General features: G+C 38.3%; 1 protein-coding gene across 2 annotated transcripts in view; it reads left to right on the top strand.

The window, feature by feature from the left end:
- The window catches only part of LOC127439835 (rho guanine nucleotide exchange factor 12-like), a 130,094-nt gene that overhangs the window by 113,375 nt on the left and 2,027 nt on the right, over positions 1-14,692 (top strand). For both annotated transcript variants that reach the window (XM_051696067.1, XM_051696066.1), the window contains 12 exons: positions 526-640; positions 2,390-2,490; positions 2,594-2,671; positions 5,142-5,217; positions 6,191-6,358; positions 6,569-6,656; positions 7,082-7,159; positions 7,242-7,333; positions 9,184-9,441; positions 10,585-10,839; positions 13,165-13,391; positions 14,209-14,284. In XM_051696067.1, the coding sequence (XP_051552027.1) occupies positions 526-640; positions 2,390-2,490; positions 2,594-2,671; positions 5,142-5,217; positions 6,191-6,358; positions 6,569-6,656; positions 7,082-7,159; positions 7,242-7,333; positions 9,184-9,441; positions 10,585-10,839; positions 13,165-13,391; positions 14,209-14,284 (1,612 nt within the window). The remainder of the gene's footprint in view (positions 1-525; positions 641-2,389; positions 2,491-2,593; positions 2,672-5,141; positions 5,218-6,190; positions 6,359-6,568; positions 6,657-7,081; positions 7,160-7,241; positions 7,334-9,183; positions 9,442-10,584; positions 10,840-13,164; positions 13,392-14,208; positions 14,285-14,692) is intronic.

The raw sequence follows: 14,692 nt of genomic DNA, 5'->3' as shown, positions 1-14,692 counted from the left end.
ATGCCTAAAGGATTTTTTGGCTGCTGTGAGTGTAGCAAGAAGCAATTTGTGATGTGTGACCAAGAGCTGCAACAAAGATCCATCATTAATAAGAACAGAGAAGGTGATGGCATGATTTTGTGGTCCAGAGCATCAGATAAAGCTGAGGCCAAACTGGACCAAAATACAGACATGATGGGGCAGTCCCAAAACATATGCATCATGGTGTCAACAGTTCTATTGTTGCAAAAGTGGCAGCTGGGATCCTTGGATGCTTCAATATGAAAGCGTTTCCAGGGAGTTATGTAAGAGATGAAAAGAAAATGTTGCCCCAAACCCTACTCTCTGTCCCAGACCGCAAACGTAGATGTTTTCTCTGGGACTAGAACAGCACATTGCTTATATACGTATGATGCTACCCCGTTACCCACAGACACCTTGGTCAAGGAATGAGAAACTAGAGGTACACCCAAATGAATTTTACATGCCTGAAATACAGAACGGATTTGTAAATGCAGTTTTAATATAGAAGTGTTTGTATTGCAGGAGGCGGAGAGTAACCGGAATTGCCGCAGGCTGCAGTTGAAGGACATTATTCCTGTGGAGACACAGAGGCTCACAAAGTATCCTCTTCTGCTGGAGAACATCGCCAAATACACTGGTTCGGCACCCACTTTATTTTATTAATTGATGTCACAATCATTTAGCTTTGGTTACCGATTAATTGTCATTCAAAGAATTGTTTATCAATTAAATTGTCTTTTTTTGTTGTTTAGTGTAATCTTAAAAACACATACACATTCAGAACAATAAATATTATTATAATGAATTTGAATATTTACATTTTAAAAGAATTAGCAAATCTGACAAATGGCCATGTCCACATTATTCACCTGTCCTTTTTTAGTTGGTTTATCGAAATGTTGTCATATTGTTGCCATTGTGTTAGGCTTCTAAACTTAACTGAGTTTCGAGCATTAATATGTGAGCCAGATTTCTCACTCAGAGACACCTAAAAAGAACATGTGACATCATTTCAAACAAAATCTGGCCAAAACGAAGGTGTTTTTGAGTTCGTTTCAGTGGTTTGTAACACCTCGCTGGCGCGAACATTTAGGTAAATTTTGTACTGGCTCCTTAACACGTTCTTACCGCCATTGGTCCAGGTCATCGGTAGGTTTGACTTTGAGCTCAGTCAACATGAACACACTGAGTTATCAGCAAGCTTGTGCAAACTTACCTACATCTGTAGAGTCGTTTGTGAAGAGAAATTTTCCAAGAAAGTCATGTTTTTTTTTGTTTAATTAGTCTAGAAAAGGAATCAAATCTACTCAAATACTCTTAAATGCCCATTCACTGCTTCATTCATGTGTCGTCTGCAGCGAAATACATTCATCATCATTCTTTTGTCTGTATTCTACCCATTAACACACTTTTATACACCTATCTTTGCAGTAGTATCAGTGTCATCATAAGTTACAGTAGAGCGCATTAGCACCATGAATGCAGAATACATCATGCAGTAAACATAATGAATTACACATTATCTACTGCATATACATTATTAATTTAAGTCATCAACAAGTGGTTAAAACAGCTTCTTTTTCTGATCTTGGGTGAATTCTACACATAGAATGAGGTATGAAGTGATTGATAACAATAATTTTGAAGTCACATTATTTTAGTTTTTGCATGTAGTCTTGTGCATCCTCATATTTAAATGCTCTTCTAAACGCCTTCCTGTGTGAATCTTCGCAAACAGTATACTGTAGCTCAGCAGTTCCAAACTTCTTTTTGGCTCTGAGCAAAGAGCAAGAAGATCTTCGCCATGAGTATACCGGGGCCTTTAGGAACAAGATGCATTCTTGTGTCCGTCTACAATTCTACTTTCGCTGTTAAGATGCGCTAGATGGACATCTTGCAGAAAAAGCACTGCGTTTTTAAGATGGCTTATTAAAAAGTTTAAAAGTTCATATTTTCCTCAAAGGAGTCTCGAGACCCCTTCATTCTATTCCTTTCAGCTGTAATCCACATAGCTGTTTGTCAACGCAATAAAGCACCTTTTGTGAATGACCCCTAAGAGCAGGAGATAATAATTGAGTAGTTGGCAGAGCAAGTCGATTTAACATTGTGACATCTTAAATGTTCTCTCTGCGGCTCAGATGATAATTCAAAAATGATTGTTGGATAGGCCCTTCTTAGGATACGTAATTGGGCTTTTTAGTGTAACATTTAGCAGCAATTCACTGTCTGCAAATAAAATTTTAGGGCATTCTTAAAATTCCCATATTTGGCTCAGGTCAAATAATGATCTGGTGATTGTGCAGTAATTCCAACAGGTTTAATTACACAGTAATGTTATATGTTGTTATTGAAATCTGTGACTGATGGTCATGTTTTGTGACTGCAGAGGACCCAGAGGAGAGAAGTAAAGTGAAACGGGCTGGTGAGTGCTGCAGAAAGATCCTCACTCACGTCAACCAGGAGGTGAAAGAAGCAGAGAACAAACAGGTGAGTAAAAAACACAGTGAATAACTGACCTCAGGTCAGATTGAAAGATCAGTCATGAAACCAAAGCATCCTGGACTGATCCCTGTTTCTCCGCTACCCTCAGAGGTTAGAAGACTACCAGAGACGACTGGACCTGTCCTCACTGAAGCAGAGTGAGAATCCCATGATTGCTGAATTTAAGGTCAGACCTCATATTTCATTGATTGAAATCCATTTTATTGTACTTTAAAAACTAAAGATTGCAGACAAGACCAAAAAAATAAATAAAAAGAAAGCAGTCTGGTAGTTTAAATTTTTTAATGCCCATCTGACCATATAGATTTGACATGCATAAAGGTGCACTCAGTCATTTTTCTGAAGTATGTCGAAGTGATTTACCTTGGCTTAGAGTGACACCTAGTGGCCTGGATGCTGCATTAGTCAAACACAGTACAGGTGCATCTCAATAAATTAGAATGTCGTGGAAAAGTTCATTTATTTCAGTAATTCAACTCAAATTGTGAAACTCGTGTATTAAATAAATTCAGTGCACACAGACTGAAGTAGTTTAAGTCTTTGGTTCTTTTAATTGTGATGATTTTGGCTCACATTTAACAAAAACCCACCAATTCACCATCTCAAAAAATTAGAATATGGTGACATGCCAATCAGCTAATCAACTCAAAACACCTGCAAAGGTTTCCTGAGCCTTCAAAATGGTCTCTCAGTTTGGTTCACTAGGCTACACAATCATGGGGAAGACTGCTGATCTGACAGTTGTCCAGAAGACAATCATTGACACCCTTCACAAGGAGGGTAAGCCACAAACATTCATTGCCAAAGAAGCTGGCTGTTCACAGAGTGCTGTATCCAAGCATGTTAACAGAAAGTTGAGTGGAAGGAAAAAGTGTGGAAGAAAAAGATGCACAACCAACCGAGAGAACCGCAGCCTTATGATTGTCCAGCAAAATCGATTCAAGAATTTGGGTGAACTTCACAAGGAATGGACTGAGGCTGGGGTCAAGGCATCAAGAGCCACCACACACAGACATGTCAAGGAATTTGACTACAGTTGTTGTATTCCTCTTAAGCCACTCCTGAACCACAGACAACGTCAGAGGCATCTTACCTGGGCTAAGGAGAAGAAGAACTGGACTGTTGCCCAGTGGTCCAAAGTCCTCTTTTCAGATGAGAGCAAGTTTTGTATTTCATTTGGAAACCAAGATCCTAGAGTCTGGAGGAAGGGTGGAGAAGCTCATAGCCCAAGTTGCTTGAAGTCCAGTGTTAAGTTTCCACAGTCTGTGATGATTTGGGGTGCAATGTCATCTGCTGGTGTTGGTCCATTGTGTTTTTTGAAAACCAAAGTCACTGCACCCGTTTACCAAGAAATTTTGGAGCACTTCATGCTTCCTTCTGCTGACCAGCTTTTTAAAGATGCTGATTTCATTTTCCAGCAGGATTTGGCACCTGCCCACACTGCCAAAAGCACCAAAAGTTGGTTAAATGACCATGGTGTTGGTGTGCTTGACTGGCCAGCAAACTCACCAGACCTGAACCCCATAGAGAATCTATGGGGTATTGTCAAGAGGAAAATGAGAAACAAGAGACCAAAAAATGCAGATGAGCTGAAGGCCACTGTCAAAGAAACCTGGGCTTCCATACCACCTCAGCAGTGCCACAAACTGATCACCTCCATGCCACGCTGAATTGAGGCAGTAATTAAAGCAAAAGGAGCCCCTACCAAGTATTGAGTACATATACAGTAAATGAATATACTTTCCAGAAGGCCAACAATTCACTAAAAAAGTTTTTTGTATTGGTCTTATGATGTATTCTAATTTTTTGAGATAGTGAATTGGTGGGTTTTTGTTAAATGTGAGCCAAAATCATCACAATTAAAAGAACCAAAGACTTAAACTACTGCAGTCTGTGTGCATTGAATTTATTTAATACATGAGTTTCACAATTTGAGTTGAATTACTGAAATAAATGAACTTTTCCACGACATTCTAATTTATTGAGATGCACCTGTAGTTTTCAGTTACCAGTGCCATTGTAGAAATTCACTATGCACAGTGAGCTAGGGCTAATTTAATCCATGAATGAAAGTGTCCAATAACAGGGCAGTTACTGAGATCAAGAGAGTAGTGTTCAGCTGGTCATGTGACACTAACATGGCTGCCCCCATGAGGGGACCCTCTCCATGCAGAATAAAAAAGCTTTTATAAGGTTACTGATATGACTGAACTGGTCATGATTTCATACTTATGTTTCAAAATGACTATTAATTTCTTTAGAAGTAAAACATTTTATATGAGAACCTTTGTAAATAAGTGAACCTTTAATGTAAAATATAACGTTATGTAATAATTCAAATTTCACTCACTTTAATTCAAATTTCACTCGAATTTCACTCGAATTCAGTGATAGTGATAATGTCATATAAATCTTGATATGGGCATGATAGAAATCTTATTGGTGAGTTGTTTCGGCAGATGAAGAAAAATGTACTCATTCTGTTTTTGTAATGAATGTTTCTGAATTTCATCCCTGGTGTGTAAATAGGTCCAGAGGAATGCATTGTTTGCTGTGAATATTCACTCTTGGCATGAATTGGTCTGTCGGTGAGCTATTGTTATTAACAAAACTCTTTTTTTTTACTTTCCATCTAGATTTTGGACTTGACTAAGAGGAAAATGGTGCATGAAGGACCCTTATCCTGGAAAGTCAACAAAGACAAAACTATTGGTGGGTGTGCCTTGTCACAGAATTCATTACAGATCAAACCCAATTTAAAAGTTCTGTCTTTAAAGGATGTATCATGGGAAACAGGAAATTAAAGAGTTTGTTCTACTATGACCATTTATAGAAGCTAGATATCTACAAAAACCTCATGGTATTGACATCGCACATGAACATATGAATGCCCACATTTACACATCAGTGCCTCTTCATTATTCAGCAACTTGCTGGAGTCATAAGTACGTACTCATTACACATAGGGGCCATTTACACGACAACGTTTTAAACTAAAAACGGAAAACTTTTTATGTGTTTTGGCTGTTCGTTTACATGACAACGGCGTTTTGAGGCCTGAAAACGCAAACTTTTGAAAACGAGTTTCAAAGTGCATGTTTTTGAAAACGATGCCGTTTCATCTCTGTGTAAACTTACAAAAACACGAATTTGTGAAAATGATGATGTCGTGCACACGTGTATTACGTGTTCAGTTTATGGACAGTCTTCCGTCCAGACAGAATTGCTCGATGCTTTCGCCATCTTCATTGTTTGTATTCACCGCTCTGTGGAAGAATGCTTATGTGCGCAGGCGCGTAGTGTTTCTTTACAAAGTGACATCGCCAACTACTGGCCTGGCATGCATAATACAGCGTTTTTAGTCATTTTCACAGATCCATGTGAATGGGGATCGTTTTGACAACGTTGTCGTCTGTACGCAAAACTTTTCAAAAACGCAAAGGAAAAACGTTTCCGTTTTTAGTACATCGTTGTCGTGTAAACGGTTAGCCAATTATATCAGAGGTCATTCACATAAAATTCTTAAAGGTTCTAGAGCAAAACAACCTGTTTAATTGTAAGGCTCGGCGTGAGGATGGAAAATGGTTATGAGAAACAAAATTATGACAGTTATTCAGGCAAAATTGTATAATATGGCACCTTTACTGTAAAATCAAAATGAAATTACTAATGTGTGTGTGTTCAGAGCTGTACACACTGCTGCTGGAGGATATCTTGGTGCTACTTCAGCGGCAGGATGAGAAGTTGATCTTAAAATGTCACAGTAAGAATCTGGCTGGAACCGCAGAGACCAAACACATCTTCAGCCCCATCATCAAACTTAGCACAGTGATGGTGCGCTCAGTCGCCACCGGTAAGCAGCGCTGCTTTTGAAGACACTCAAACAGCTGTGTGTAAATATGATGTGATTTGGTCAAAAATACTTTGTGAAATATTAGCACTTACCTAAAATCATTTACGCTTGAGTCAAAATGTGTTTTATTACTTTTTCATGAAACTAACGCATCGGCTAGCATATTTAAGAGTGTAGTTGAACTAACTTTATTGTGTGAATGTGTTACAGACAACAGGTCATTCTTTGTGATCTCTATGTCTGATAATGGAGCCCAGATCTACGAGTTAATGGCCCAGACTGTATCTGAGCAGAGGACGTGAGTGCTGCACCCATGATTCTCTTTTATCTGCCATTTTAGAGTGCTTTAATATACACCGATTAGCCACAGCATTAAAACCACCTGTCTAATATTGTGTAGGTCCCCCTCGTGCCGTCAAAACAGTGCCAACCCGCATCTCTGAATAGCATTCTGAGATGATATTCTTCTCACCATGCTATTCTGAGATGCGGGTTGGCGCTGTTTTGACGGCACGAGGGGGACCTACACAATATTAGGCAGGTGGTTTTAATGCTGTGGCTGATCGGTGTATATTATAAGCATTTTTTATTTTTATTTTTTTTACATCAGGATTTGATGTTTTGGACCTGAAGGAACATAAAGGGTTTAGGATGCAAACAGCCTTAAAAGCCTCTTAAAAACCCAATGCATTTTTGAATTTTGATTGATTTTCCCATCACTAGGTGGCAGTGTCTAATTACACAAAGAGCAGACTGCATGAAGACCAAACTACACAACATCATTCCATTACCTCAGACTGAGTAAGTTTAAGGCCTCTCCATCATTCATGAGCGAATTTTCTGACGTTTTACTGACGTGATAATTTGCGACATGTTTTCACAGTGGGGAACGTGAAGAGGTTGAGTTGTTGAACTCTGGTGTTCAGAAGCTTAAAGACTCTGAGCCCATTTCCTTAAGGAGCATTCAGTCCCCAGGTAAATGATTTATTAAAAGTATTCTGGCTAAGACCTGCCCACTTAGAAATAAACTATATGATCGACATGTAAAGCAACAGTTTTGTTTTTATTAGGGCTGTCAATTGATTAAAAATATTTAAACAAATAAATTACATGATATGCTGATTAATACTGTAAATATGTTCTGGGGGGGAAAACTCAAATAACAAAAATTCTATATATAATAATTAAATAATTATGAATAATTATAATGAAATAATTATAAACATGATATTCATTTTAAATATAATAATTCAGATAAAAAATGCATTACATTATTGTGGTAGATAAGTAAAGAATGAATAAGACAATACAAAAAGTGGCTTTGGAAGGCAATGTATTGTTTATGTCCATATTATTGAAGATAAGCCTTTCATTGGCCTGCAGTCCACAGCAATCCATTTAGCAACTGAATTCATCAATCTGTCCGAGTTATGGTATGAATTTTAAGGGCTTGTCTAAGGACGCGTCAGTGTACACAGAGTCAGACCAACACTTTTGCAGCGTCTCAGTTTGGTTGTGTTGTGTCATTAGGTCACTGTGTCAAGTTAAACATAGTTTAAAACTTAGAAAAACATGTCTCTTTGTGCAGCTGTGTGAACGCAAGAATGCACCCTCATCTTGAGCTGGTGCTAGTATCAAGCAAGCCTGAGTGTGGTTTGTTGCCTGTTCAGCTGTGTTTTGCCTATACAGCTGGAGTTTCGCTTACTGCCCCCTGCTGAAAATAAGTGGTACTTTAAGCTTGAATTGCTCTGATGGTATTAAAGGGATAGTTCACCAAAAAATTTAAATTCTCTTTTTTTACCCTCATAACATCACAGATGTGTATGACTTTCTTCTGCAGAACACAAAGATTTTAAGAAGAATATTTCAGCTCTGTAGGTCATTTCAATGCAAGTGAATGGTGGCCAGACCTTTGAAACTCCAAAAAGCACACAAAGTCCGCATGAAGGTAATCTGTTCAACTCCAGTAGTTTAATTAATGTCTTCTGAAGAGATCCATTCGGTTTTGGATAACATCAATGTACATCTTGCCATTGCAGTCTCTAAGCATGTTCATGATTTCAAGCTTGATTACACTTCCTAGTGCTTGACGCATGTGCAGAGCGCTAGATGGCGCTATAAGAAGTGTAATCAAGCTTGAAATCATGATCGCCAAGGAGACTGCTGTCAAGATTTACAGTGAAAAAGGAGTTACATTTTGGTCTGTTCTCACCCAAAACCGATTGGATCACTTAAGATTACATTGATTAACCCACTGGAGTTGTATGGATTACTTTTATGATGCCTTTATGTGATATTTGGTGCTTCAGAGTTCTGGCCACCATTCACTTGCATTGTATGGACCTACAGATGATGATGATGATAAATTATGAAAGAATTAACATTTTTAATATTCCTTATTTCGGTCCGGGGGCATGATGAATTGTGTTAATTTTTTATATAATTAGTCACACTAAATGAATGCATTCAATCAACAGCCCTAGTTTTTATGTGACATTTAGAGATGGGTAAATCTGAAATAATTGGTACTGTAATAATAGGTAAGTAGTAAGTGGCAGCTCATTCAAATAATGGCACAACAGTCTCCATGGACAGTTGAACAGTCAACACCAAAGAATTTGTGGACAGTGTGTGTGTAGACTTCTGTTTATCCAAAAGTAATATATACTAATTATTATTTTACAAACATAACTCGAAACTCTATATAGTTTACTCGCTACTAAGTGCCCCAAACAAAATTTCATGCCACAAACCTTTCAAACTTTGTGCATATAGTGATTAGTTCCAAAGGCAATTTTTTTTTGTTGTATATTTTCTTTGTATAGAGAAAGATGACACCGAGGTCATGCAAAACCCACCAATTAGCACCAACCCGTTTGAGACCAAATCAGATGAGGAAGAAGAGGAGGAAGAAAGCTCACTACAGGATCAAGGTGAAGATGATGAAGCATTCTTAGTGGCTGATCTGACTGAGAGACTGACATTCCTGAAGCAGCGCTCGAGGCAGGGCATCGCCATAGATGAGGACGAGGCCGAAGCCTTTGAGCTCCAGCCGCTAAGAGCGGATGAAGCTCTCAGAACATGTGAGTGCAAAACATCACCATGAAACCATGACATACAGTACTCTGCAAAAGTGTGCAGCACATTAGATGTTTTACAAAAATAAAATTGTCTTAAGATGGTTATTTTATATCTTCTGCTTTAGTGTGACAGTAGGAAATATACATTTTTGATTTCCAAACATTGCTTTTGCAATGAGAATAAAATAGAAGTAGAAAAAGGAGCCCTGCAACAGATATGTTGTGGCCCCCACAGAGCCCGGATCTCAACATCAATGACCCTGTTTACAAGTACTTAAGAAAACGGTTTATTTCAGGGTTTTTGCAGAAAGCTGCGTTCTGAAACGGCATGTAAATGAGAACGTGGGTTTGCTTACGCCACTTAAGGGACTAAGAGAAAGCGGTTTAACACACCTAGGTTTTTCCCAGAGAACGCGGCTTATCTGGCCATGTAAACACATAAGCGGCATTCTCACAGGTTTTTGAAGAGTGCGCATGTGTGTGAACAGACTTTATCGGATGGAGCCAAACACACGTCGTCGGATGTAACACATGTCATCGGATGGAGCCAAACAAGAAGTAAACAAAGCAAAAAGACTTAAACATTTCCGGGAGTACAGTAGGGAAAGCACATACACAATAAACTATACTCATTTAGAAGTACCAATGTAAATTATCAACTGTCCCTTGCCTCCGCGTATATGCGCTCGTACATTGGGGGAATACCGGTGTTTTATGTAAGAGAGAAAACCCCACTATTGCTGCGCAATTCCGAAGCAGGTCGCAACAGAAAGTTAAAGAAACATACACCGCAACAACTTTGGAATATATGTAAATAAAGCGAAGCAACAGAGTAAAATAGCAAAGTCTTTCTCAGATGGGGTGTTTGTTATTTGCACAAGCGTCGCAGAGATATTACATGCTTTCTCACCAAGCCGCATATATACACGGGTTAAGAGTATGCTGCTTATACAGAACATGTAAACAGGAACCCAGCTTTCTCTCAATAAGCCACGTTTTCGCAATATGCTGCTTTCTGGTGTCCATGTAAATGCACTCAATGAAAGTTAGCACCGTCTACTTATGATAGGATCACCTGAAACAGAAGTTAATACATGATCCATAAAACAGATCCATTTATTTCTCACCCTTTTATGTGTTGATTAGTGGCAGCACTGAGACAGCTCCTGATCAACCACGTGTCTAGTCAGGAGGACACAGACAGAGACACTGAGAGAGAAGAGCATCAGCAGGAGCATGTGCAGAGGACGACCTTTCAGCAGGGGACACAGGACAGCGCTGTGATTGGGTCCTCTGTTGAGAACGGCACTGAGAGGACAGAAAGAGGCGAGACAAGAGGAGGGAACACACAGGAACTGCCCTCTGGAGACACAGGCTTCTTTGAGACGCCTGAAGATTGTGGTGTGTTGTTGTTTTCTTGTAGAGGAGAAGCTAGATTGTTTCTGTGAAGGACTTTATAATAACTTAATCTCAATAATTCACATTGAAAATATTTTTTATAGATGTATTAACAGTATTTTTAGTCAATGTCTGATTTAAAGGTGCACAAAGTAAAAAAATAAATAAAATACAGTACAAATACAGTGGGGTTTAAAATTCTGAGACAATAAATTGAAAATGTGGGATTTTCTTTTCTTTTTATTTAAAGGAATAGTTCAGCCAAAAATGAATATTCTCTCATCATTGACTTGCTCTCAGGCTATCTCAGATGTGTATGACTTTCTTTCATCTGCTAACCTCAAATGAAGATTTTTAGAAGAATATCTCAGCTCTGTAGGTCCATAAAATGCAAGTGGATGGTGAACAAAACGTTGAAGCTCCAAAAAGCACATAAAGGCAGCATAAATGTAATCCATACCGTTCCAGTGGTTAAATACATGTTTTCAGAGGTGATATAATAGGTGTGGGTGAGAAACATCAATATTATATCCTTATTTACTATAAATCTAGTTGTATCAGTGGCCTAGAATTTCTAAATAAGATTGGTCCCCACTGACGGAAGCCACCATGTTGAAATCAAATGACCTGATGAATACTACCAGATACAGTTTAGCAGAGATGGACCACTGGTATTAAAATGAACTGGAGAAAAGGAAATCACCTTTTAGATACATACATCGCCTGTCAGTCAACTTGAGAACGCGCATGTGCATTAGATGAACCAGCCTGAAAAAAAGCGTTTTTTAGCGTGATCTGAGCTAAAGAAGCACAATTTACGATACCGTTGTTTTCAGATTCAGCTGCTGATTTTAAATATGTTCTTTGATTGTAATCTTGACCAATCGTTTTGGAGATTTTGGTCTTTCCCATTCAAGTAAATAGAAGCTGTACTTGTATGCCGCTCGTTTACTGCCTGGGAGTGTTCCAAAGATGGCCGCCGAGTGAACTGATTTACAGTCAAAGGGACGTTTATTTTAATAACACCCCAATTGTCAGACACTTTCTGTTATAAAATACAGTAATTAATAATGGGCTCACAAATACACCTGCAAATAAGGTAGTTCTACAATGGCATCGATAACCAAGAACATTTGCTTTTGTGTGATGCTGCATTCACGCCAATAGGTGTCACTATAAAGTCCTAGAAACAGAAACAAAAATTACTTTGTGCACCTTTAACTGTTGATGTACCAATAGGCCAACCTTTTGGAACTTGGGCCCCCCAATTCTCTCCAATCATGAACATATTTGTGGAGGTATAATGACTATCTATACCTAACCTTTATCTGTTTTTAAAAAAAATTTTTTTATAGATGGATGCATAGAAAAAAATGTTCTTTTGTGATATATATAAAACTACATAATGGACAGGTGTGGAACACGTCCTGATGCAAAAACAAATTATCAAAAATGTTTGTGAACAAAAGCCTACTTTGAACAGGATAACTTAAGTAGGTTGTAATAACGTGTATTATGCTGTTTTACATGTAAAACAAGTTGACTGAAAGAGGAAAAGGAAGAGAAGAGTTGCTTTAAGAACCTGCTCTCACTAGCCATGATACTGTGAAAATAATCAGTGCAATGTGCAGTTCAATGTTGGATAGCGCAAGCCTGATGTCATCCTCCACGTGGAGGCGATTTCGGTACTTTGTTTCCAAGGCTGTCAGTGTTGAAAACCCGGCCTCGCACAGATAAGTTGAGGTGAATGGAAGGAGTAATTTTACAGCGGCATCAGACAACTAAGGACATTCACTCATCACTTTCAACCAAAACGAGGGCCGAGAGCAAGAACTATAGAGTCCCAGTCACTGCAAATCCAAACTGAGGATAGCTACCTTCATACTTTCGTGTTTTACACTTTTTAGGGGTAGATGACGATGCTGATGAGGCATCGCCGCTACAACTCCTTTTGGCACGTGTGATAAACATATCCATAGCCTACTTATTGTACCACCATGGGTTTGTTCGGCTAGTAGTCACTGTCAGAACATGTTTTTTTTTTTTTTTTTTTGGTTTGTTTGTTTTATGCAGAGGTTAACATCATGGAGACAGAAGGCAATTGTGAACGACCTTTATTAATATTTTCTAAAGATGATGAAGTATATTGATCTTACTTGTTCTAATTATGTTTATAGTTCACATTAGGCTCACTTATATTTGCTCGGTACTTCAGTACTGAAGCCTGTTTGAAGTCAATCAAAAATTCAAACTTGATAAATATTTGCGCTCCCCCTGTTGAGAACCATTGCAATAGGCCATCATATCATCTAACTCTTTCTCTCTCAGTCTCAGCAGGCAGTTATATGGTGCTGGAGGGTTACGGATGCTCGGGTGAGAGCAGCACAGATGATGATGTACAGGGCAGCAGCGGGGAGCCAGTGGCTGGTAGAGACTCGGGCATTGACTTGAAGAAGCTCCTCTCTTCCTCGTCCCAGAGCAGTGGAGGACCAAACCTTAACAGACAGATCATGACTCACATACGTCTACTACAGGTCAACCTGCAACACCTGAAGGTAACAAAAACCGATGCAGCTACAATATACAAGTTAGAGGTCGAACCATACTGGATTTTGCAGAGACTGATAACGTAGGTGGTGGAAACGGCCGATAGCCGATTAATTAGCCGATAGCTATTTAAAATTGATTTATAGAATGTTAAAAAAAAATCGTTTGACTTTTGAATATAAACAAGACTGAAACACACGGGTAACTCTGATTTTGAATGATGAAGACTTGGCTCCATTACAATGCTCTATATTTAAGTATTTACCAAATTAAGCTTTAATAGCTTATATATTTACCATATGAGGTTTAATGAGTAATAAGGTTTATTCACAAGATATGAAATTGGAGACACGATGTAAAGGATGTGCAGTCTCATTTTTCTTTGCATGCCCTGGCTTCAATTTATAACACTTGATTATCTAATCAAAATAACAAAATATGCATTGAAGAGAGGTTAAAAATATGGATGATTATTGTCAATGATGAAAGATTTAGATACATCAAATCCCTATGTGATTGTTTTTATTTCACACCTAGAGGCCACTGTTATACTGTAGAACCAAGCTGTTTTAACCCACAGAGGAACATGGAGAAAATAAAAATAAAAACTATTGGAAACTAACGGCTTAGATATTTGCCATGAACTGATAGTTCCAAAAATCAGCTATCGGCACCGATTAATCGATAAAATCGATATATCAGTCGACTACAGCTACCCTCATCAGTAAAATAATAGTCATAGAATCCTAGAAATTTGTTTCAGTATGTTCAAACTTGCAGCTCTCCTACACAAAAATGAAGTAATACTTCATTCTGTATTTTCAGGATATAGAGATCAAGTATAATCAACTACGCCAAAGGCTATCAGAGGAAAAAGCTACAGACACAGAGGGAAACAAAGGTAGGTTTAGTATATTTTGCTGTTACACAAACTATGAAGATTCACTAGTTGTGCTTGCTTAGACAAGCCTCACAATAACTATTGCTCATAGTTACGGATAAAGGGATAGTTCACCCAAAAATGAGAATTCTCTCATCATTTACTCACCCTCATGCCATTCCAGATGTGTAAGACTTCCTTTCTTTTGCTGAACACAAAGATTTTTAGAAGAATATTTCAGCTCTGTAGGTCCTCACAATGCAAGTGAATGGTGACTAGAACTTCGAAGGTCCAAAAAGCACATAAAGGCAGCATTAAAGTAATCCATAGCAATAATAAATAATAATAAATAATAATAAAGATAGCAATAAGATATGTGTGGATGAGAAACAGATCAATATTTAAGTCCTTTTTTTTGCTATAAATCTC

Source organism: Myxocyprinus asiaticus, chromosome 4, assembly GCF_019703515.2.
Source record: "Myxocyprinus asiaticus isolate MX2 ecotype Aquarium Trade chromosome 4, UBuf_Myxa_2, whole genome shotgun sequence".
NCBI classification, from domain to species: Eukaryota; Metazoa; Chordata; class Actinopteri; order Cypriniformes; family Catostomidae; genus Myxocyprinus; species Myxocyprinus asiaticus.
The sequence above is the reverse complement of the archived record's forward strand: the minus strand, read 5'-3'. Positions and strand labels throughout refer to the sequence as shown.